Source organism: Rhodnius prolixus, unplaced genomic scaffold (assembly GCF_049639745.1).
Source record: "Rhodnius prolixus isolate KJV_2025 unplaced genomic scaffold, Rpr scaffold_2, whole genome shotgun sequence".
NCBI lineage: Eukaryota > Metazoa > Arthropoda > Insecta > Hemiptera > Reduviidae > Rhodnius > Rhodnius prolixus.
In genome coordinates, this window is record NW_027411592.1 from 52,498,293 (window position 1) to 52,521,062 (window position 22,770).

At 35.2% G+C, this 22,770-nt stretch overlaps 1 protein-coding gene across 3 annotated transcripts in view; it reads right to left on the bottom strand.

Annotated features, from left to right (window-relative positions):
- Positions 1 to 4,759: 4,759 nt before the first annotated feature.
- The window catches only part of LOC141449979 (uncharacterized), a 136,918-nt gene continuing 118,907 nt past the window's right edge, over positions 4,760 to 22,770 (bottom strand). For all 3 annotated transcript variants that reach the window (XM_074119959.1, XM_074119958.1, XM_074119957.1), the window contains one exon: positions 4,760 to 8,414. In XM_074119959.1, coding sequence (XP_073976060.1) covers positions 7,721 to 8,413 — 693 coding nt within the window. In that variant the 5' untranslated portion in view covers position 8,414 and the 3' untranslated portion in view covers positions 4,760 to 7,720. The remainder of the gene's footprint in view (positions 8,415 to 22,770) is intronic.

Consider the following 22,770-nt stretch of genomic DNA (forward strand, 5'->3'; position numbering starts at 1 on the left):
TGTTCTGTCCAAAGGTCAGTTGGAAATTAAACTCTTCTCGATTGACTCTAAAATATTCTTTGAATTTCACTTTATCTTCAAAATAATAGTTCCTCATTAAAGTGCTCCTTCTTTTTCTTGGATTAAAAAAACATGCTGTTAGAGATGCTTGGAGGAAGCTCTGTGAAGAGGTAGAGATGACCTCGGAGGGGGCTAGGCTCCATCGCATAATATCAAAAAGTCCAGGGGGTGCCCTGGGTACCATCAGGAACGAGGAAGGGATTTTTACCAAATCGGGGAGAGACACATTGGAGTGTCTCATGAGAACTCATTTTCCCGATTCGAAGGTAATTGAGTCAGGACAGCATGGTGAGGATACTCTGGGACCCGATAGGTGTCGGGGGACCAGGGAAACCTGGGCCGTGGCTAAATACTGCATTACCTACAATAAGGTGGCCTGGGCTGTAAATTATTTTAAGCCCTATAAATCCCCGGGTCCTGATGGCATTTTCCCTGCCCTTTTGCAGCAGGGGAAAGATTTAATTACTCCTATTTTATGCAGGATAATGAGGGCATGCTTGGCACTCAACCATGTCCCTAGGGCATGGAGGCCTGTAAAAATTATCTTTATTCCAAAGCCTGGGAAGAGAACTCATACCCAGGCGAAGGAATTTAGACCAATTAGTCTAACATCGTTCATGTTGAAGGTGCTAGAAAAACTGATTGACATGTATATTAAGGAGGTGGCCTTAAAGCAACGGCCTCTGCATGCCAATCAGCATGCCTACCAAACAGGCAAATCTTGCGAGACAGCCCTCCATTGTCTGGTTAAGGAGTTGGAGGCTTCGGTATTTTGCAAGGAGACAGCTGTGGGCGTGTTTCTGGATATTGAGGGTGCCTTCAGTAACACTACCTACAGTTCAATTGCCTTGGCGATGGATAGACATGGCGTAGAGTCCACTGTTTCAAGATGGATCTGTAACATGCTATCGTCAAGGAGAATCACAGCGACCCTTTTTGGGGAATCGCTGGAGTTAACGACAGTTAGGGGGTGCCCTCAGGGGGGGGTTCTATCCCCGCTCCTTTGGTGTATGGTCGTAGATGAGTTACTTGAGGTGCTAGACCTTCGTGGGTTCTCGGTCCTTGGCTATGCAGATGATATTTCTGTAGTTGTCAGGGGTAGACATGAGACAATCGTGGCTGAACTCATGCAGGAAGCTCTCAAGGTTATAGAAAATTGGTGTAGAAGGGTAGAGCTTTCAGTGAACCCTTCTAAAACTACTCTGGTCCCCTTTACAAGGAGAAGGGATAAGGAGAGCTACAAAAACCTTCGATTTTTTGGTAAAACTCTGGATGTGTCGGGTGAGGTCAAGTATTTGGGCATTGTCCTGGATACCAGACTCACTTGGAAGGCGCAGATTGAGAGAGTTACATTAAGGGCTAAACAGGCCCTTTGTGGAATAACTAGAACCTGTGGGAAGACATGGGGTCTTAGCCCAAAGATGACCCACTGGCTCTATACACGTACAGTCATACCTATCATCACCTACGGTTCAGTGGTGTGGTGGAGGAAGACTGAACAACAGACGGCAATTAAGGCTCTAGCAAGGGTGCAGAGACTGGCCTGTCTGATGATCACGGGGGCCTTTAGTAGCACCCCTACTGCGGCGCTGGAGGTACTTCTGGGGTTGGCTCCGCTTCAATATGTTATTCAGGCGGAGGCAAGGGCCAGTGCGTACAGAATGGCGAGCAATGGGCAATGGAGGCGTATAAGTTCCTGCATTGGCCATATGATTATTTCAGATAAGGTCGACCCTGGGCCGGTTATTGACATGGCAGGGGACAGTATCTGTCCTAAATACAGTTTCGAGACTCCTTTTCAGGTGTGTATTAAACCGAGGACTGAATGGAGGGTAAACTGGACGGATCAGTACCGGAAGGGAGGCATTTGGTTTACCGATGGCTCCAAGATGGAATGTGGGACTGGGTCTGGAGTGTATGGGGTTAAACCCGAGGTACTCATTGAGAGATCTCTTGGGAGATACGCCACAGTCTTCCAGGCCGAGGTTTTTGCTATTAAAATATGTGCTGAGGAAAACCTGCGGATGGAACCTAGAAATAGGGAGATTCGCATCTTTTCGGACAGCCAGGCTGCACTGAAGGCTCTCGTATCCTTCAGAATCACCTCTTCCCTGGTCTGGGAATGCAGGAAGGCCCTAGAACTACTGGCGCGGCACAACAAAGTTCGGTTGGAATGGGTGCCGGGTCATGTGGGTATTGAAGGGAATGAAAAAGCTGATTATCTGGCCAGGAATGGGGCTAACACTCCTTTCATCGGTCCAGAGCCTGTCCTGGGGATCACCAGGGGTTCGGTTCGCGCGGCTCTCAGAGATTGGATCTGGAGGGAGCACGAAAAGAACTGGGTGATGTGTCCTGGGGATAAACACAGCAAGACTTTGATGCCTTGGCTGTGTAAGCAAAGATCCAAAGAGACCCTGTGTTTGGGCAGAAATCAGATTACTCTGATTACAGGCCTATTCACGGGGCACGGTAGGTTCAAGAAGCATCTGCGCAAGGTGGGGCTTATCAGCTCGGAGCCGTTGTGCAGATTATGTCAGGAAGAGGAGGAAACGGCCTCTCACCTGTTGTTCGATTGCGTTGCAATCGAAAGTTTGCGCTATGAAACCTTTGGAACGTTGAGGCCGAAGGAGATAGTAGCGCAAAAACAACTAGTAGGGAAAGTCCTTGACCTCTTTAGGAGGGGAGGGTTCGCCTACTAGAACTAAGAAGGGACTGGCACAATAAGTCTTCTGTGGCTGCGGTGCCTTGGGGTATAGGTCCCGTCCCATCTACCATCTAATCTAATCTAATCTAGATCTTCACAAATCAATGAAAGCATCTTCTAGACTTCGACTGTTTGTTTTACGTTCCAAAGCCCTACGTCCTGTAAGAAGCACACTTCTAAAACCACTACTTGGAAAATGAGGCTTTAGCAAGACATAAAGCAAAGGAGTTTAAAGAAAATCGACTCTCATTTACTAAGAAAAGCACTAAAAATAAAAAATTCTGTTCCGTAAAGTGACTCTTCCAGTTTTAATCAGGATCTTACAAAACTGAACAAATCCCCAGGTGGCGCCTAAACGAAATTTCTTATCGAACCAACTTCTATTTTCTGTTGTTTAATAATGCTGATCGAAGACAGACATACGGACTATTCGAAGAGTTATGAAAACAAAAAATAATAACTGCATTAAATCAAAGTTCACTGGTTCTATTTGAGGGTATTTCCAAGATCGTTTTAGTAGAAAGAACTCATCTTGATTGACTGATGGCTTTGTGTGTAAACGTTTAAAAACGTAAGCGCTATAAAGGTCATGTTTACAAGGAATGTTTAACAAGTAATACTATCTTGTGTAAATATAACGGTATAAAATACACTGTGTGTAAAAAGTAACATTTATTTGCTTGCTAAATAATGTGTACCTCTCTCTACACACTCGCAACATACATAAGTCTTACGTGTGTATATTTTACACGTTGTAAACACAATGTAAAGTGTTAACTTGTTGGTTAAATTCCCCATACTAACATGACCTGAAGTTTTCTTTGCGCCAAAAATAGACTCATAAATTTTTTAACAACCATACTGACTGTATCTAAGTTCTTCTTTTTTTTTTTCCAAACTTAACATTTTGTAAAATTAACTAAAATTCAGTGTAATTGATGTTAGAGTTTCATCCTCTATTTTTATTTACACCAAGTAAAAGGTATTCTTTCACAAAGATGGGAACATAAGAATGATCAGGATGGGATAACAGCGCGGTATCTTCGGTGTAGGTAGTGATTAAGAGTTTAAGGATGGGTGATGTCCGCAGTGAAGGCTGTTCGGGAAGGGTCACAGTACTCCTGAATAAATCAATAAGAACTTAGGTCATCTTGAATGACAAATAGACATTATTAATTTCGTAGCACTTACATTTCTAAGCATTATTTAGCTTAAAGTACACTCTTATTTATACAGAAATGGAGTCACAGTTTAGATTAATGTTTTATTAATTGACCTGAACATTTTATTTTATCCTCAACCATTGAGGCGCCAAGCGGTTAAAGGCGAGACCTGTAAAGCTAATATGTATAGTGGTACTGGGTTCGATTCCCGGTCTAGGCCTTAGATTTCATTTAATCGTTAATAAAAGAAATTTACAGTAAAGTACGTTTGCTAGTCGCCTCCGTCCACGACACCTAATTGGTAGTTGGACGTAAAACCCGCCTGAAAAAATAGGCAATTACTTTACTTTTTTACTCAACCATTGAACACATTTCCTTGCCTTTGTAAAGTAAGTGTACAAGAAATGTATTTACAATTGTATTTATTAAAATATTTATTTACAATATGAAATCTGTAAAACACTGAGCTAATTATTAGTAATTCTTCTCTTAGAGAAGCTTGAAGTTCCAATCAATCATAGCTGTGATCAAGAAGACAAAGCATTTTAAGGGCTCATTAAACAGCACTGTCTAGGTTTGAGATTGTTTCATTTGAGGGTTGTTGCCCCAAAAGGTAGTAGTGACAAATCTGTAAGATATTTTGAGATGTTAAAAGATCAACATCAATCAACTTATCTGTTATGTTAACAGTTTAGCTTATCCCAAGATTCTTGTCCATATCTAGAAAAGATATTCATCAATATAGAAATATGGTTAGATCCACGATGCTGGAGAAAATCTTTGATTTAGTTTAAAACATTTTACCGAGAAGTCTGTCAAAAAAGAGCCAGTGTTTTAACTTTAGTACTTATAGAATATTTATTCAATCATAATTTCAATACATCCCGCTTTCACCACCTAATAATGAAGATGTATATTTACAAAAACTGTGTGGTGGTAACATAATTTAAGATTTACACATGTAATATTTTCATGGTTGACAGTCAGCATAATATATTCACAAATTGGTGTGAATGGATGTTTGAAAGGTGTGTCTAACATGAAGAAATAATGGAATACTTTGGCTAAAGGTGCAGCTGCCCTGGAACACTCGCCTCATCCATTGAGAAAAAAGTAGTTATGCTCACTTGAAATGATTTTGCTGAACAGAAAAAAAATACAATTCTCAGCTAGTTCAATAGAAAATTAAAAATAAAAAACATCTTTAATTTTACTTGTAAAAAAATAAATAAATACAAACAAATTATTTAAAATTTTCTATATTTAAATAATAAATTTATATATATATATATAATTTTGTCTATTTTCATTTCCATTATTATAAAAAACGAAAAGATAATCCCTCAGACATTTAAAATACAACACTAAACAAAAAAATAAGGGCGAGAAAAAATATTCATTTCTTTTTTTTACAATAAATGCATTCGGTACTTAATTGTTTTATGAACTTAACAATGTTTCAAATAATATTATAAATACTACTACAAACTTTAAAGCTTAGTCAAACATATATATTTAATAGATATTTCCTCGTATATATTATATAAAATATACTTATATCTACTATTTTAAATTATAAAAAAAAAGGAGAAGAAATGTACAGGACATAAAATAGAAAAAATAATACAAAATAAAAATAGCAATAATAAAATTTATATAATACAAAGGAAAATAACTGAAAATATTAAAAATGAAATGTCATATTATGTATGATATATTTATATAAATAATTTAATGATTGTCTTTTTATCTTAATAATTCTTCACACACATTTCCATCAAAACTTAAAACTGGAAACACAAAAATTGAAGCAAAATAATTTGTTTTTCATTTTTATTTTGAGCACATTCATTACCTTAATTAAAAGAAAAATAAATGAAAACAAAATACAAAAAATAAGAATAACAAAGTAACATATACTCCATTATTTATAGTACATTGTATTATTTATTTATTTTATCTTTTTACATAAATCTAAAACATCAACTAACATAAATCTAAAAATTAAACAACAATAGTATATTAGGGAAATTTACATAGAAAAGTTATTTGATTTTTCTTTCTGTATTAGAGAAAACAAAAATTCTTAATACAAGTTATTATTTTGTTTCTACCTTTTTTACTTTTCAAATGGAGACAAAATTAATTTTTTGTTTAGTGAACTTAACAGTTGAGATCAGAATAGAGTGTAACTGCTATTTAATACTGATTTTAAATAGGAAAACAAAAATAGATTTAATTATACTATGATTGATACCAACGTCAAACAGTTTTAAAACTATTTTAGTTTTATAAATGAAAAATAATATTTTGAATCAGCTTTTGTGCCTTTATGCAAGAAAAGATTTTTAAATTATGGGAAGTCATCAGTACTGGAGAAGAGTGCCCTCTCGAATCCTTCGATCTCTACTAGGATATCTTGGGACTGGAGTGGATAAAAGAACAGAGGAGACGATAGAACTTGACCAAGAAAAAATCTCTGTCGTCTGCAGCTATTGGGTGGGAATTAATGAAAAATAAATCTTTCAAATATTAAATCTTCTTCATCTACAGGTTTTATTTTATTTTATTCAATAAAAAATATTAATTTTTGGCAGTGAGACACAAACTGATCCATATTTTTGTACAAAACATTAATAGAAGGGAAAAAGTAGATGTAATTTTGACTTTTTATTAAGTTTTTTGTTGATTAAATTATCTTCATGGTTTCAAACTTCTATTTTATTGAACAATTATCGAAATAAAGAAATGCTATTAATAAACTTACTTGCTAACTAATGAAAAAATTAAATTATTTCAGTTCTCATAAATAAAGGTCATCATTTTTAAATAAATAAATAATTAAATAAGTTTTTTTTTTCTGTTTGAAAAGCTAAAATAATGACTATAAATTAAACAGACTCTGATTAATTACAAAAATAATGATTAAATCAATTAGGTGAGAAATTTGTACACTAATGCTAGTCATTAATAATAAAATTATAATAATAATTTTATACAAATCACATGGATAAATTCTCATTCAAATGCTATGTAACAGTCGACTAATTATTTTTTTCGTCTTGAGGGTTGACAATATCAAGTTTCTATTAATTCTCAAGGCCAGACTTACTACATAATTTGGCTATTAATTAAGCTATCATCAGGTCCAAGTCAATAGAAAAATATATATATATTAAGAACGGCAATTTGATGTATTTAACATTAAAACAAAAATTAAGTACATAAACTCAAGTACGGCTTGGCGTCTTAGAGAACCATTCTTTAAACAGTTTTTGTAACAGCTCATCGATGGCACCCTGGACTTGGCCAGCTTTTCCTGTTCGCCTCTTCATTTACCAAATATCCTGCATGACCTGACCATCAAGAAATGAAGTGAAACTAAAAGAGCTTCCCCTACATTTACATTTTAAATTACATGAATTGCTTTTAAATAAGATTTTTGTGTTCTTGTTGGCCTGATGATGACTTGGGGCCACATTATTTCGATTTGGTAAACCCTCAAGATCAATTCTCACACATTTTCTTTTTTTCCAGAATCCTAATAGAATGTGTATCAGAGCTATAGCTCTATTTTAATTAGAACTAGCATTGTAGCTTTTCTTCAATTTTCAATAAAGGAAATCATTAGGCTTTCCATTCAGGAAAAGTTCGGTTATAATTTGGTCTAAGTAAAACCAAACAGTTTTAGAAATTAAAAGAGTAATTAGTGAAGTTAAATTCCCTAGAGTGGAGATTTTAATTTATTTTTGTCAAAGAATTAAACAAATAAATTTTCTTTGTTTAAATATAATTATTCCTTAACCCTGTGCACACTATTCGTTCGCCTATTCTTACTTTCGATTACATAGAGTGCGTGCGGTTTTCCATTTCCGGGAAAATATTTCTGAAATGGTTGTTTAGAAGATTTCTTCGGCTTGAAGTAGCTCACCTTCCTATAAGGTTCATCGCCAACCCAAAGTGTTGGTTTAAACACCTGATTAGTTGCATCTTCCTTTGCTTTACCACTAGTTTTCCTTGCAGCCATTTTCTTCACTACCGGCAAATTCCAATGGTAAATCTTACCAGGTTTACCATTTGATTTAAAGTTTACTGGTATACGGTTAACATTGTGCGATTTAAGGTGTACACCTTTGGAATGTTCAGCATCATAATAGTATGGATTTGGTGGCAATTTGATCACGTACATATGTGAATCACCAGAGTGTGATTTCCTGGATTGGCTGGCCAAACGTTTCCTGTGATGATTACCAGGATTCTTCATTCTGGTCATACCTAAATGTCTCAATACATCGCCCGTGGATTTCCTCTTTTTGGCTGATTCAATTCTTATTGGCAACATTTGCCCTTCGCCATCTAAAGTTAGTTCTTTATTTTTGGACAAAGTTTTGTCACTGTGAGCTTGTGGTTGGTCTTTCTTCAAGATTGCACATGTTCCCAAAACTGCCATCAACAGCACCAAAAATAGTGTCCTATGTGTGTCCATTCTGTAACAAAAGAAAACAAAATAATTATTAATACGAAGTAGAAAACTGGGACTTAGAAATTTTTGGAAATGGGACAAAAATAGGTTCTTTAATTAAATGTACTTGGAGAGTATTCTCAAATTAAGCTTGTCAAGAAGCGAAGCATACTATTAAGTACAACTCAATATATTATATTGAAAGAAGTAATATCATCATCTGTTAAAACAAAGCAGACAGTAATTTCTAGAATGTGCCACTCGAACTTTCCTAAAAGATCTTTTGGCAGAAAAAAAATTAATGTTTGAAAATGAATGGAGTGATTGAAATAAAATTTATGATCACATCCGCTTCCGTTTCGATGTCACGATGGACAGCTCTACATAAAATTAAAGAATTCTTGCTTATTTTATAATAAATTACTGCCAACAAGAAAACAAAGATTGCAATATTCGTACATAAATCAAAACAGATTAAGAATATGAATTTGGTTCAACTAAAAATGAGACCATCATCAGTAGGCAAGCGCAGGATACTGATAGAGAGAATTTGCTGGGGCCTTTTTTAGTTCAGTTGATTTCGAGACCATCGCGGCTTCAGGAAGGATAGTTTGGGATGGAGGAGTATGTTTAAAGAGTTTGGTTTGAAATTTTGTGTGAAGAGATTTGACTGGGATTTATTTGGTATGTGTGGACAGTCCAAGATAGATAGAAAGGAGAGTGACATTGTAAATATGGTTTTGGATAAGAATATGGTTAAGATTTGAGCGCTTAGCTGTTCCGTTCAGGTCAAGTCCTGACTAGGGATAGTAGGACTGTCTTTTTTGTTCAGTATAGTCGTTTAGCAACGTTTGTCGGGTCGTCTTTTGATCATTTGGTAACACAAAACTTAAGTTCCAGCCGCTTGAATCAGGTGTGGGGGTTCCAGGAGATAAAATCACAGACTTTGAACTTTTTAGTGATATGTGAAGATCTATTTTGTTTGATTTCTAGCTATTTTTCTCTTTAAATTCTTTTGAAATCATCCATCGCTCTCTCAGTAAGGTTGCTGATGTAGTTCATTTCGTACCTATACAATTAATTTGGGATTAAGAGAAATCCCAGCACATCAAACCACATACACGAAGCGTTAATCTCTGACGACTCTAAACTCGCATGAGATTTGAATTTCGCGGAAACTTTAAGTCTTATAACAATCAACAAACAAACAGTTGAAAGAATGAGAGTTTTGAAATCCACAGATTTAAAGATTGGGATTTCCCAAGTTAACTCAATTTCGAAAATTTTCAAGATTTCCAATTCCCTTCCTCTCGCAGCTAAGTAATTTTTCTCAAATCATCGTAGCTAAATCCATTTGGCTATGTTTTATTTTATCAAGAATCATCTCGATATTTATAATACTTGATTTTATAAACTACTAGACTGATTTTGACTAAAGAAAAAGATCTTATAATCTCTGAAATCAGTAAATAATCGCAGAACTTTGCTGTCAGAGTTCGTGAGATCTAATAAACTCGATATAGAAAATAAAACTACTTACACTCGCATTCAGTTAAGCTAAGAAATAATTTCTAATGAGCACATTAATGTCTGATTGGACATACTCTCTTTCTCCTATAACTGACACAGATCCAGTTAATATTAAATTAAAGTGGATGTTGATCTCGATAAGAGTAAAGTTAGCACGTATTTATGGTACAGCAGCTGCCTTGATCATAGTTTACTATAAATTTTCATCTGTTAACGCTTGTGGATAATATTTAACCAACTGGTTTGCGTCTTTCTGTAAAGTAGAAAGGTCACGTAATCATTTCAATCGCTAGACAAAAATCAACAAAAGGATATTATACTATGTGAGGCAGGTGTTTGGTGTTATAGCTAAGAGCGTGGACTTGTACGTGGAAGATCCCCAGTTCAAGTCCCGCTTTGTAGCTACTTTTTATTTGTAAAAATTAAAAATTATTATAGCAAAGTGTGTGCTTTGCTCCCTTTCACTTTACCAAATCGGTAATTTGAAAAAAATAGGCGATTAATTTACTTTAATTTGCTAAAATAATTGTAACTTCAGTTGTACAACTCCCTAAACTTACAATTACTACATTACGATTCGGGTTGTTAACAAGTTTTTCCTGAACTCGAAACCTTAATATACGATTTATCTTTCAACATGTTGCGTTCAAATTCTTTGATAACCCTATCATTTTAAACTTAAATTGCTGTTTAAAAGCCTGCCTTTTAAGTGAACGTTTAGCACTTCTAAATGCATGTTGAGCATTCGAGAATGTTAACTTGGAGGCAGAGGTCTTTTACAGACCAGAAGAGCCCAGTTGCTTCCTTTTCAAGAGAAGAAACTGCCGCTCTACCAGGACCCAATATTACTTCTTACTTACTTACAATTAACAAAACAATATAGAGGATGCTGCCTAGCATATTCGCCCGCGTTCTCATTGCCTTCTATCTTGGAATGTTCAGGGTATATAGATGAGCTTCAGGTTACTTTTCTGAGCAAAATTATTGATTCTTCTCTTGCAATCCCCTATTATTAGTAGCTCCCAGTTCGGTTGGCACAACCTGACTAACCGAAAACATTCTCATTGCTTCACTAAAACAGGCAGCAGTATTCAATTATTCCAATGACCTCTTCATTCTGGAAAACTGCCTTAACCCCAAAAGCCACGATTTTTCTGAATGTTTAATGTAAGTTTTCTACGTTTACTTAAAGTATAACCAAGAGTTAGTTTTTCCCTTCTGCCTCATACTTCAGCATTTTAACTCTTTAATGGATCTGCTAATCTATATAGTGCACTTCTAAACCACTTCTCACATCCGATACGGAGAGTATAAATTGTGTTCCTTGCCTCAACACACACTCAATTTACCGGAAATATATAATTATTACACAATTTTTTTTTTTTAATAATTCCCTAAAAGAAAGTCATAAAGATCATAGAAGAAACTAATAAACACTATCACTAAGTTTATTTAGATTATAAAGGACGAAAACTAAAGCAAAACAAAGTCTTCTGTAGAGGAGAAGTGGTGATCAAGATCCTGGAGGCGGGCACTGGGTATGTGATTCTAATTCTGACCGAGACAGGAAGCAATAGCAAAGAGAATGAATCCCTTTATTCCCAAAGAGGATAGTTTTTATAAAGATTTTATGTTGTTTTTGTTTTTTCTCTTCTTTAAAACAAACAAGCCATCTGATCTTGGAATTTTAATTTCAAGTCTCCTTCTCTCTTTTGCTTTCATGTTACGCATTGTTATTTTATTATTGCTATCTCAGAGGAACATATGTTTCAAATGTAAATTTTTTTGTGATGATGTTGTTGTTGTTGTTGTTGTTGCTTAAAGTAAGCAAAAACATTTTATTTTGTTTCATCTCTTATTGAAATAGAATAACTTTACTTTGTCCTACACTAAAAGATGTTCGATTTTTCCTGTATTCAGCTCCTTCGATTTTCGTTTAACTTGATGTACAATTTGTGTGCATGTACTTCTATAACTTCGACTCGAAATATTTACCGATAAAAGTTAACCAGTTTTATAGAAAGGAGGGTTGCAGAGTACCATCTCTGTGTTTTGTTATGTCTGACCACCAGTACTATATAAAGAAAATTGAAATTTGAGATTAAATTTATGAATCTGAAGAAAATTTATTAAATTGAATATGCTGTTCTAGACGGAAAGTTAGATCAATGGTACTTCTAGGCGAGTTGATCGTTAGTCTTCCCTTCATCTTTTAGGTGCTTATTTTTTGTGTATAATGAGCAATGCTATTGGCTATTTACTGTCAAATGTGTCGCTAGAATTCTAAATTTTGAGAAACATTCTTCTACCTGAAGCACCATGGATTTTCTGAAAAACCAGAGTACATAAATTTCATACATAAGATCCTGTAACTTAAATCAACGCGGTTCTCAGGGAAGGATTGTGCAAGACTTCCCTGTAAGGTTACATTTTTGCAAAGGCAGGTTTTTTTTTTTTTTGGCTCAGGGTTCGGCTCTTCCGGGAAGAAAAAAAAAAAACAACAACAACGCCTTTATCCTGTTTCCCAGGAGCCATTCACCCAGACTTCCTGAGTCTAGTTCAACTGTCAGGCCAAGAGCGAGGAGGATGCTCTTAACTTGAATGCGTGCAAAACAATAGACCTCCTGGGTCGCTGTGGCGTGGGCTTTCTGGTCAACCCACGTATAATCTAACCTAACGTTCTATTTTAGAGTAATGTACGATTCGACTAACTGTATAAAGTTAGTAAAAATGAAATATTGGGAATTTGAGTAAAATTATGAGTTAAAACCTTGGAAATTGTATTAAGTGAACGTTTTAAAGTGTAACATAAAAAAAAAAGTGATAAATAATTTAATAACTGAGCAACAAAAATAATTTATAAATAAAATTATATTTTTCTTCTTTCTATATAGATGTAATACATACATAATACTGTACCACAAAAGGCGGAGAGTTCTTGATTAAGTAATTTCAGGGATAATGAAGAAAGAGTGCCCCAGGGATAAGCTATTGTTGGGGGTACGGGCACGCCCTATTCTAATCCAGTAAAACACTATTAGAAGGTGGATTCAAACAATAAACATGTCGCCGTTGTCCCAGGGTATAATGTTGGCGAGCAAAGGGAGAAGAGTCCATCACTATTACTCCTCTGTGTGTGTGTGTGTGTGTGTTAGGTATAGTTTAACGTAATCCCAAACTCACACTTACACAAAGCTACACTCAGATGTTAATACCCCCCTCTATAAATACAATACATGGTACCCCTCTCGCTCTTTGCATTTTAATTAAATTTAAAAAGACATGTATTCTTTTATCTTTTGAAAATTTAAAATGTGATTAAAAAAAAAAATACAAGGACAAAGTGAGTAACTCCTCCTCATGTACGAGTTGTGGCTACTAAATAACGAGACTATTGCTCTAAAACATTTTATTTTAAATTTATACATATTTAGTTATTATCACCTTCAATATACACCACTCCCCTATCTCTACAACGCTCCATGCGAATTTGCCATTGTTCGAAAAAGTGCTGTAAGTCTTTTTCTGTGAGCTCCTGCATGACGCGTGCCGCTTTTTCTTTCACAGCTTCAAAGGACCTGAAATCGTGTTCCTTTTAATGCAGATTTGACTTTGGGGAACAGATAAAAGTCACATGGGGCCAGGTCAGGCGAATAAGGCGGTTGGCCTAAAACTGGGATGTTGTACTTGGCTAGAAACGTCTTGATAGACAATGCAGTGTGAGCTGGCGCGTTGTCTTGATGGAGAACCCATGACTTGTTCTTCCAAAAATCGGGTCGTTTTTTCCTTACTCTTTTACGAAGTTAAGCAAGCACCTCACGGTAGTAATGTTGATTAATTATAATCGATATTTTCATCCGTTTTGGACGTGGAAGGGCGACCGGGGCGGTCATCATCTCCGACGTCTTCTCGGCCATCTTGGAAACCACTAGAACCACTCAAAAACTCGCGCACATGATAAACATTCATCGCCATAAACTTCTTTTAATAAAAGATAAGTTTCAGTAGCGGTTTTACCAAGTATCATGTGAAACTTCACAATTCGTTGCTCTACTACATGTGTAGTATCATGTTTTCGGCAAAACGAAACCAACACCTCTTACACAAACGACGGTTCCGGTAAGACGGATTTCTCTACAAACACGTGAGACGCTGCAATCGAAAGAGAAGGCTTTACGCTGCACAGCTGTCGGTCGTTAGGATTTGGTGCATGCATAGTTCTTCTGTAGTAGCATCAGTCTCGTTATTTAATAGCCACACCTCGTATTGTTACCTAGACTAAACCACATTGGAAATATTTGGTGTACACCACCCATGCTTCAAATCCTCCAGACTTTCTATCTTCAAATTCAAACCATATTTGATTCTTAAATTTAATCTATCCCCAATTTCTTCTTTAAATGCCATACATTTTCCCTAAAAGTTTATAGAAGCTTGTAGAGCCATTTGTGAAAAATTTCAGACAAAATAAAAATAAAAAGATCCATTCAAATAAAGTATTACTTCCGACAGCGGGACTTAGATCGTAAAGTTACAGTCAGATCACCTGATTGGTCCCCAATCAAAATATCAAGAAGGATTAATATCAAGCTCCACAATCTATGGAATCAAGTCATTCTGAGGGTATTATACTTAGGAAAAATTGTGCTTTTATTGGTATTAACGCCAACTTTCCGATCTAGGGACTAAGTCATCTACAAGGCTGTGTAACTATTTATAGAAACAGATGACGATTTACATTCATTTAGTGATAATTAGGTACCTCAAAAGCTAGGACAAAAGACACACTAAATCATTATGGCAAACATCAGATTATGTAAAATATATTACAACAGAGCATAAAGTAGAAAGTCCTGAAAAATGATGCTGTTCTCTAAGGTCAAAAGCTTGGCCTTTTTCATTTAATTTTTATTTATAGTTTCGTAGAAAGTATAGTGGTGACATATTTATTAGTGTTTTTAAAAAAGATTATTTGGAATTTTGTGGTAAACTTCACCAATACGTGCTTAAAAGAAAGCTAGGTCAATCGAAAAGAAATAGAGCGATAAGGTAACAAATAAGTTTCTGAGTTGATATCCACCTTGTTCGGCGACAAGATGAACCGCAGATTAACTTCACTCGCATAAACAACAAAAATGAGCACGCTCAAATTTAACCAATATTAACGACGTAATAACCGGAATATATCCCTCTCCTAAGATGGGCCACAAGAAATTATTAAAACTAGGTAGTCTTCTTTTTTTGGTCTGATCATTAATGGCGAAAATAAATTATTTATGATACTTCGATCGAATTGATGATCAAAAATTATACGTAATAACGATAATGAACTAGAAAGCGGATGTGTAACAGCAGCCACTTCTTGGAGGGAGAACTAATTAATGAAAATGAAACTATTTGAGTCTCGTAATTTTTCAAATCTTTTTCTTCTCTTCACCAGTAAATTACTGAGAATGTTGGCCACAATCTGGGTGAACATTTCTATTAGTTATGGAAACAAATTAGAACCAATTTCTTTCAATTCTTCGTGAAAATGTTATTTTGTTTGCTACCTTTTTCTTGAAAACAATAGTTTTTAAGAGGGATTCTAAGGAGAAATAGAGGCGGTTGGTTCTCTCTAACGTGTTATTACAATGTAATGTACAATTTTACGATCTGGATTTATGTAAGTAAGAATTAAGTAGGTTTTAAAATACGGAGCTTAAAAGGAAGTTCTGGTTAAAATCTTTTTCAAACTATTTCATTATTTTTAGTAAAAACTAAGCAAATACTGCTTTGTTTGTTTCGCAATCTTTTGGATAACAATAGCTAGTTTTTTGGCTTTTTATTAGTTTAAGTTGAATACACACAAAGCAAAGCTGAAAAAAAGCATTTACCCTTAACGAGAAGAGTGACTGATAAAAGAAAACAGTCTGCATATATAAGAAGGCTACTTAAAACAAAAGAAAAACTGTCTATTACAATAATAACTCTTATTTTCAAGAAGAAAAATAAATTAAGTAAAAGTGAGATAAAGTAGAAGAGCGGGCGAAGAACGTGATAATAATCTGACGAAGTCCATCCTGGGGGAGACTCATTATTTCAATAAGTACAGCGTTCTAGGTTTGTTTTTCTGTGTTGAGTTATTGCTTACTAAGGTAGCAACTTCTCTCTAACTCCAGTGGTGCTCAACTTCTTCCTCTTGGGTAAGTCAAGTCATTAGTGAGCACGTCTCTGGAAATAGTTGAGTAATGAAGAAATAAGCAGTCCTCTCACTCTCTCTCTCAACTTGGCCTACTTTAAGGAAATTCGTTATAAAGCTGACTAAACTGGGACTTAGTACATGTTTTAATAAAAACTAGTTCAAGTATTCAAAGCGTTTTAGTTGTGATGCTTCAATTTTCAATTATTATCAGGCTTTAACACTTCGTAATCACAAGAAATTTCACACGAAATTCGATTTTTCTTGTCCCCCATTTGCGAAAATATAGTTTGGTGTGGTTTAGGCCATGTAAATCTGCACGAAATCGCAATATCTTCTCTTATTGGCAGAGTAAAAGGAAGTAAAAACGCACCCACAACAGGAAGTTTTAGTTGTCGTTTTTCCTTCCGAATGTTACTGCCAAATTTCGTAAACCGATTCGGTGATTTTAGTCGCAAGCTTTAAAATTCATTTAAATAAAGGGTTGCTTCAATTAAATAATCAGTAAATAATAATTATAAGCCACGTTTACTCTCCGGCGGGGCTCCTGTCCACCTGTCCTCTTCAACTGCAATCCTCTTCCTTGTACTGATCTGGTGCGCTACCTTGGGCTCTACACAGACAAAAGACTCACATGGAACCCACACACTAGACTTAAAAGACAAGCAATGACGAAACGTGCTAAACTGCTCTACAGACTACCTCGACGGCGCTCCAAATTACCCATTGAACTCAAACGATTACTATACAGTACTATTCTCAAACCTATGTGGACTTACAGGACTAGAGCTGTGGGGTTCAGCCAAACCAACAAACGTACGGACTGTCCAGACATTTCAATCAAAACTCCTCCGACAGATAGCTGACGCTCCTTTCTACGGTGACTAACCTCACCCTTCACACCGACCTCAACATTCCCTTCATAGACCAACTCGCCAAGACGAACTATCAAAAATTCTATACTACTCTCTCGACTAGCTTTAATCCTCTTGTACTGTCTCTCGCTTCCTCTGACATCCCTAACGATACTCCTCGCCGACTGAATCGCCAGTGGCCCCGCGACTTCCTTACAGTCTGAAGAACTAAATCTCTCCTCTCTCCTCCACATATTCTCCTCCTCACATTCTCCCCTCTCCTATAGAGAGTGCTACCGCTGGGCAGCTTCTCTCCTCCTGATCTTCCCGCACCAGTTCATCTCATTCACCTCCTATTTACTTATTGTATATATTTATACAGATTGTAAATTACAAAATAAATAATTAAAAAACAAAATAATTATAATACAAAAGATGGAATACTGAGTACACACCATTCTGGATTAAAGTAACGCAAGTTTTTGGCACTATTACAACTTTTTAGAACTCTTTTTCTTCTATTACTTAAATTACAGATCACATTTTATACACGATAGCCTCTAAGAAGGTTCTAAAAATAGTGATTATCTAAAATTAGATACAAAATCTTTACAAAATACATCTAATTTATAATGGACCATAATTCTAAAGTAAGGTAGGACTGAAGTTAGAATTGAGAATGGAATATTATGGTATTTTTTTCAGCAAACATTCTGCTGTTAGATTATGTATATTATTTTGTGTATGTATAACACAAACTACACTACTCATTCAAACTCTTACAAAATAAAAAAAATGAGATAAGTACAGGTAGTTTCATTTTGGTAGAAGCTTGTTTCGAGAAACGAGAGAACACGAAACGTAAACATCAAGCTAATAGACTTACATTAAGCCCTCTATACTTAACTCTCCAGCGATCTAACTAAAATGAAATGGGTATCGAAAACAAAAAAAAAAAACTTATAACAAAAAGTCTAGAACATTCTTCTTGAAGGGCTTATTAACAGGGCTATTAGGTTTTTCCAACTGTCTAGGTAAAGGGAAATGATTGATTTAATAGTTATTTTCTTTTGTTCCTTGGGTAAAATAAACTTCCGTTAATTTTCTGTAAACGCAATGGTCTTGTGTAAAGAAGAATAAAAATTCTGGTGTAATCAAGCACGCAAAATAGTTAAGTCTTACAATGCTAGAGGTTTCTAGTTCGTACATTTTTTCTAACATCGAATTTTTAAAACATAATTAATTCTTAGAGCACTCTCAGAAAACGCTTTTTTACCTTGATGAATGTATCCGCAACTGCGTGCAACATTGATGCAACTAGCAAGTATGATAAATGCACAAGTGCAGCATAAAAAACAAATAGAAAAAAGAAAATAATAAAATAAAGACAGAAATAATCGTTTGAAGGTCTTAGATGAAGATCATCCATCCTACGATGACCATCATAAGCTGGTTAATGAAAAAATACCCGAATAAATGGAATACATAGGATGCCCACAGTTTATCGTTCGACCAGAGGTGGTCGCTAGGCCATCGTTGCCTCAGTCTACGAGGAAGATTTGACGGGAGAGTAGTGTAGGGACAATGATGTAGAGTGGAATTTGATTTAGCGGGAGACTGAGAGCTAGATCAGGAACAAATGGGACTCGCAGATAGGTGTGAATGATATGGTTGCTCACATAGAAAGGAGCATGATTCAAAGGACTTTTGATGGCGGTTTTGGATCCTGTTTAGGTTTAAACGCTTTGCTGTTCCGTAAAGTTTAATTCCTTAAGTCCAGATAGGAGCAAGTAAAGTCTGAATTACATTCAAATTTAAGAGAAAATCTACTGGGAGCCATTTTTGAAAAAAATAGTATTACTAAATAGGCATCACACGATGGTGTTGAACATAGTTCGTTCGAGTTTGATGTAAAAATAATAATAAAAATAAAACTTATGCTACAAAAAATTGATTTCGACTACTAGATAAACAATTTCATATCTGTGAGCTTAGTAGTTTGTATAGAATCACGTAGGAAAGACCGGTCTTAGCCTGGGGAGGGATACGCGACCACTAACCTCTTGTAGAAGTTTTGTGTCCGTTTAATATTAAATCCCTAGAAGTCATGTCGACCGCTGCTCTTACGTATACCATGCTCTGTGTCGGACAGAAGCACAAATTATAGGTTTGCACCCTAACATATATATACACACGCACGCCTAATAGCTCAGATATCGTGTTTCCACATCACACTATCTTTAAAAACTTGATCTTCGAAACATATGGGGAGCTACCTGTATTTTTTTGGGGGGGAAGGAGGTGGATTTAATGATTAGACCCGCCTTCACTTGGTTATCGAAAATTGTAGATATTTTCATTTCCTAATAAAGTAAAACGTATAATTTATTTGTTGATTTTTTAAGAGTTTTAGTTCTATTTATTATACAAATGGGATAAAAGAAAAAAGTATTCTTACGTCAGAAGCCAATTTTACTTCCTTTTTTTGTCCTGTTACAAACAGAAATCTGCAAAAATGAGCTGACTAATTTTTCAGTTCGATTTTGCTCAATAAATTCCTTTACTGGATTAGAAAAACTTTATATGAGCATGCTCTCCTTTAAATTAACACTCAACTACTATGAGAAAGACTAAGCCCCGCGATAGAGCCAATCCTCTCAGGACACTCTCTACCCATGGAAACAACACATCAAGATAAGCCTAGGACTAAAAGCCAAAAACCATCTCCTGGATTTTCAATGGAGAATGTTCTGCACATATAGTGATCCTTCAAAATTTCACCCGCATGATAACATGAACCAGCCAAGGTTTTCAGGGTTGACATAAAGTTCCTTTACTTGTGACTATAATAACTGCTGTAGGCACTTTTAATTAAATTTTGAATAATATTTGGCTAACGTCATATTAATAGGCGACACGGTAACCGAGCGGTTTGAGACGAGACCCGCAATGCTAAGATGTATTGTTGGTTTAGTGGGTTTGATTCGCTGTGTCTAGGCCTTGGATTTTATTTAATGGTTAATATGAGAAATTTACAGTAAAGTATGTTAGGCGATTAAGAGGCTAGACCCGCAATGCTAAGATGTATTGTTGGTTTAGTGGGTTCGATTCCCCTTGTCTCTAGGCCTTGGATTTTATTTAATGGTTAATATGAGAAATTTATAGTAAAGTATCTTAGGCGGTTATAGGCTAGACCCGCAATGCTAAGATGTATTGTTGGTTTAGTGGGTTTGATTTCTCCTGGTGTCTAGGCCTTGGATTTTATTTAATGGTTATTAAAAGAAATTTACAGTAAACTATATTTACTAGTCACCTCCTTTCACGACACCTAATTGGTAGTTGGACGTAAAGCCCGCCTGAAAAGATAGGCAATTTGTTTTATTTACGTATAAAATGCCACCATTCGCTTGTATATCCCCAGAATAAACCCAATATTTTGGGGAACTACATGGTAAAATGGTGTAAAAGTAGGCATTTACATTGCGAGTTTTCATCAGAGACGGGAAATGAAATTAGAAGAGCAGCAAATGTAGATTCTGGAAAAGAATTGATTAGGGCGGAAGCAGTGAGAGAAATAATGATTAAGAGAACTTAAACTTATGAAAATCATACTTAATAAAAGTTTTTTCTAAAAATTAAGTGTTGGAAGCTTTTTAATTGAGTGCTTGAAACTAACAAAATTACACAAATCAGGGGTGAGCAACCTTTTTAATCAATGGGCCAATTTAAATTTAAATTTTTTTTTGGCGGGCCGCACATAGATTAACTCTTATTAATAATTTACGAAACTTCGTACGAAACGCATCGCGTCCGTATTGCATGTTTGAACAAGTCACCGACAAGTGTGTATCTCGTCACAAAAAAAATCGCGCAGACGCGGCGCGTTCGTATTGCATGTTTAAAAACGTCGTCGACAAGTAACTCGCCATAAAAAAAATATTTCGGTTTAGTATGTACTACCATTTTATTATAATTAATTTTATAACAATATATTGATGGGAGAAAGTCGATAAAATAAATTCAATTTTAGAAATGCTTGGTGGGTCGCGTGTTGCTCATCCTTGACATAAATCATTAAATAGATATGGCGATGACTTACTAAAAAAACTAACTTCCCAATAAGAAAAACCTGTGATTTTCATTAAATCAAAACACCATCATCAATAACCTCATCACTTCGATGCTGTTAAATAAAAATTGATTTAACAACTAAAGTTCAAATAAATCACAAAAGAATTAGTAAATTATAACGGGAAAATTTAGCAATAAAATACGCGATAATCGTTGGATGTAGTTTAAAAGACTAGGTAATTTTGTTGATTGATAAGTCAGGCAATATCTTCATACAAATAATTAATGACGCATGATGCGAAAGAAATGTTTAGATTCTTCATATGATGTGTGTTCGTTCACAGATATTGCCTGTATATCTATCACGCGTAAACTTATATCTTTAACAGGAAATTATTTTTTTTAATACGTGTATATTATACTTATGAACAAAGTGAAAACAAGATCTAAATCTTATTTATAATTTAAGAGTAATTGAAATCAATTTGACTTCGATATTATTTGCTCTCATGTGCAGGAATTGTTTTATACAGGAAATTGATATAGTAATTACGTAGTTTGTCATTTTTACAATTGATTTCTCTTTTTTGCTTCTTTTTTTTTTAAACAAAAAAACCGGATGTGAACACTCCCGAATTTCTCCTCACAATTCTTAAAATTGTCTAAGCAAGGAAGTACAGAGATAAGGAAATAGATATTTCCTGTACAAAAGTTGCTAGCCAGAATTAATGATTACACTATAAAATAATATAAAGGGACTATATTTTCCTGTAAATACCTTTACAAAATATGAAACAACGTTTACTTTAGCCCGTAAACCGGTAAAGAGGGAAACTGCTGGAAATATCGAAGAAGGAAGCCCGCTGGCTACTCCCTTGTTATATTTTAAACCACTACTTTAGTTTATCATTCGACAAATTAAAACCAATTCAAAGGCTTAGGGTACGTTCACAACGGAGCTGTGAGCATAGATGATAGCGGAGATGATAGCAGTGATGCATCAGCGCTTATAGAATAACCTAGTACATTCTTATGTGAGCGTGCACAACGAAGCTTCGACTAGTGACTCATACTCGATGCTATAAACGAGCATAGATGATAGAATTGAATTTTTCATTTTTCTGCTAGCTGAACTCCAGTATCGGAGCTTCAAAATGGACGTAGAAAAATTATTTAGTGCTGTCTTTACTCATTATTTTTGGTTATTATTTTATTATTTACTTTTAAACAATATTTTGTTTTTTAAATCGTGCTTACATTTATTTTCATGTGTATTTATTTGTTTGTTTTTTCAATCAAATCATTACTTACCTAAGAGTAATCACTAGTTTTTCTTCTATGGTTATAGGATTTCTATGACAATTTTTCCAAAGTTTTCTTAATTTTGACCTTATTTTTTCTAAAATATAGTCGAATGTGGGTGCACCCATTCTCACATATTCAAAAAAACGATCCGGATAATTTCTAAGTTCCTTATATAAATAGTGAAATTCGCCCAAAGTACTTCGTTTTTTTATTTATGGTATGTACATGATATTTTCTAAAGCGTTTTTTCTTTAAAATATACCATTTCGTGGCTGCTGAACATAAAAACTCTTCTTCACTACTCGGGCATGTTGCATGTATCACAGCTCCGTTGTGCACACTAATCAGCGATTATATTTTATTCTATCAGTTATCATCTCTGCTAGCATCTATACTCACAGCTTCGTTGTAAACGTACCCTTAGGAATAGGAATCAAATC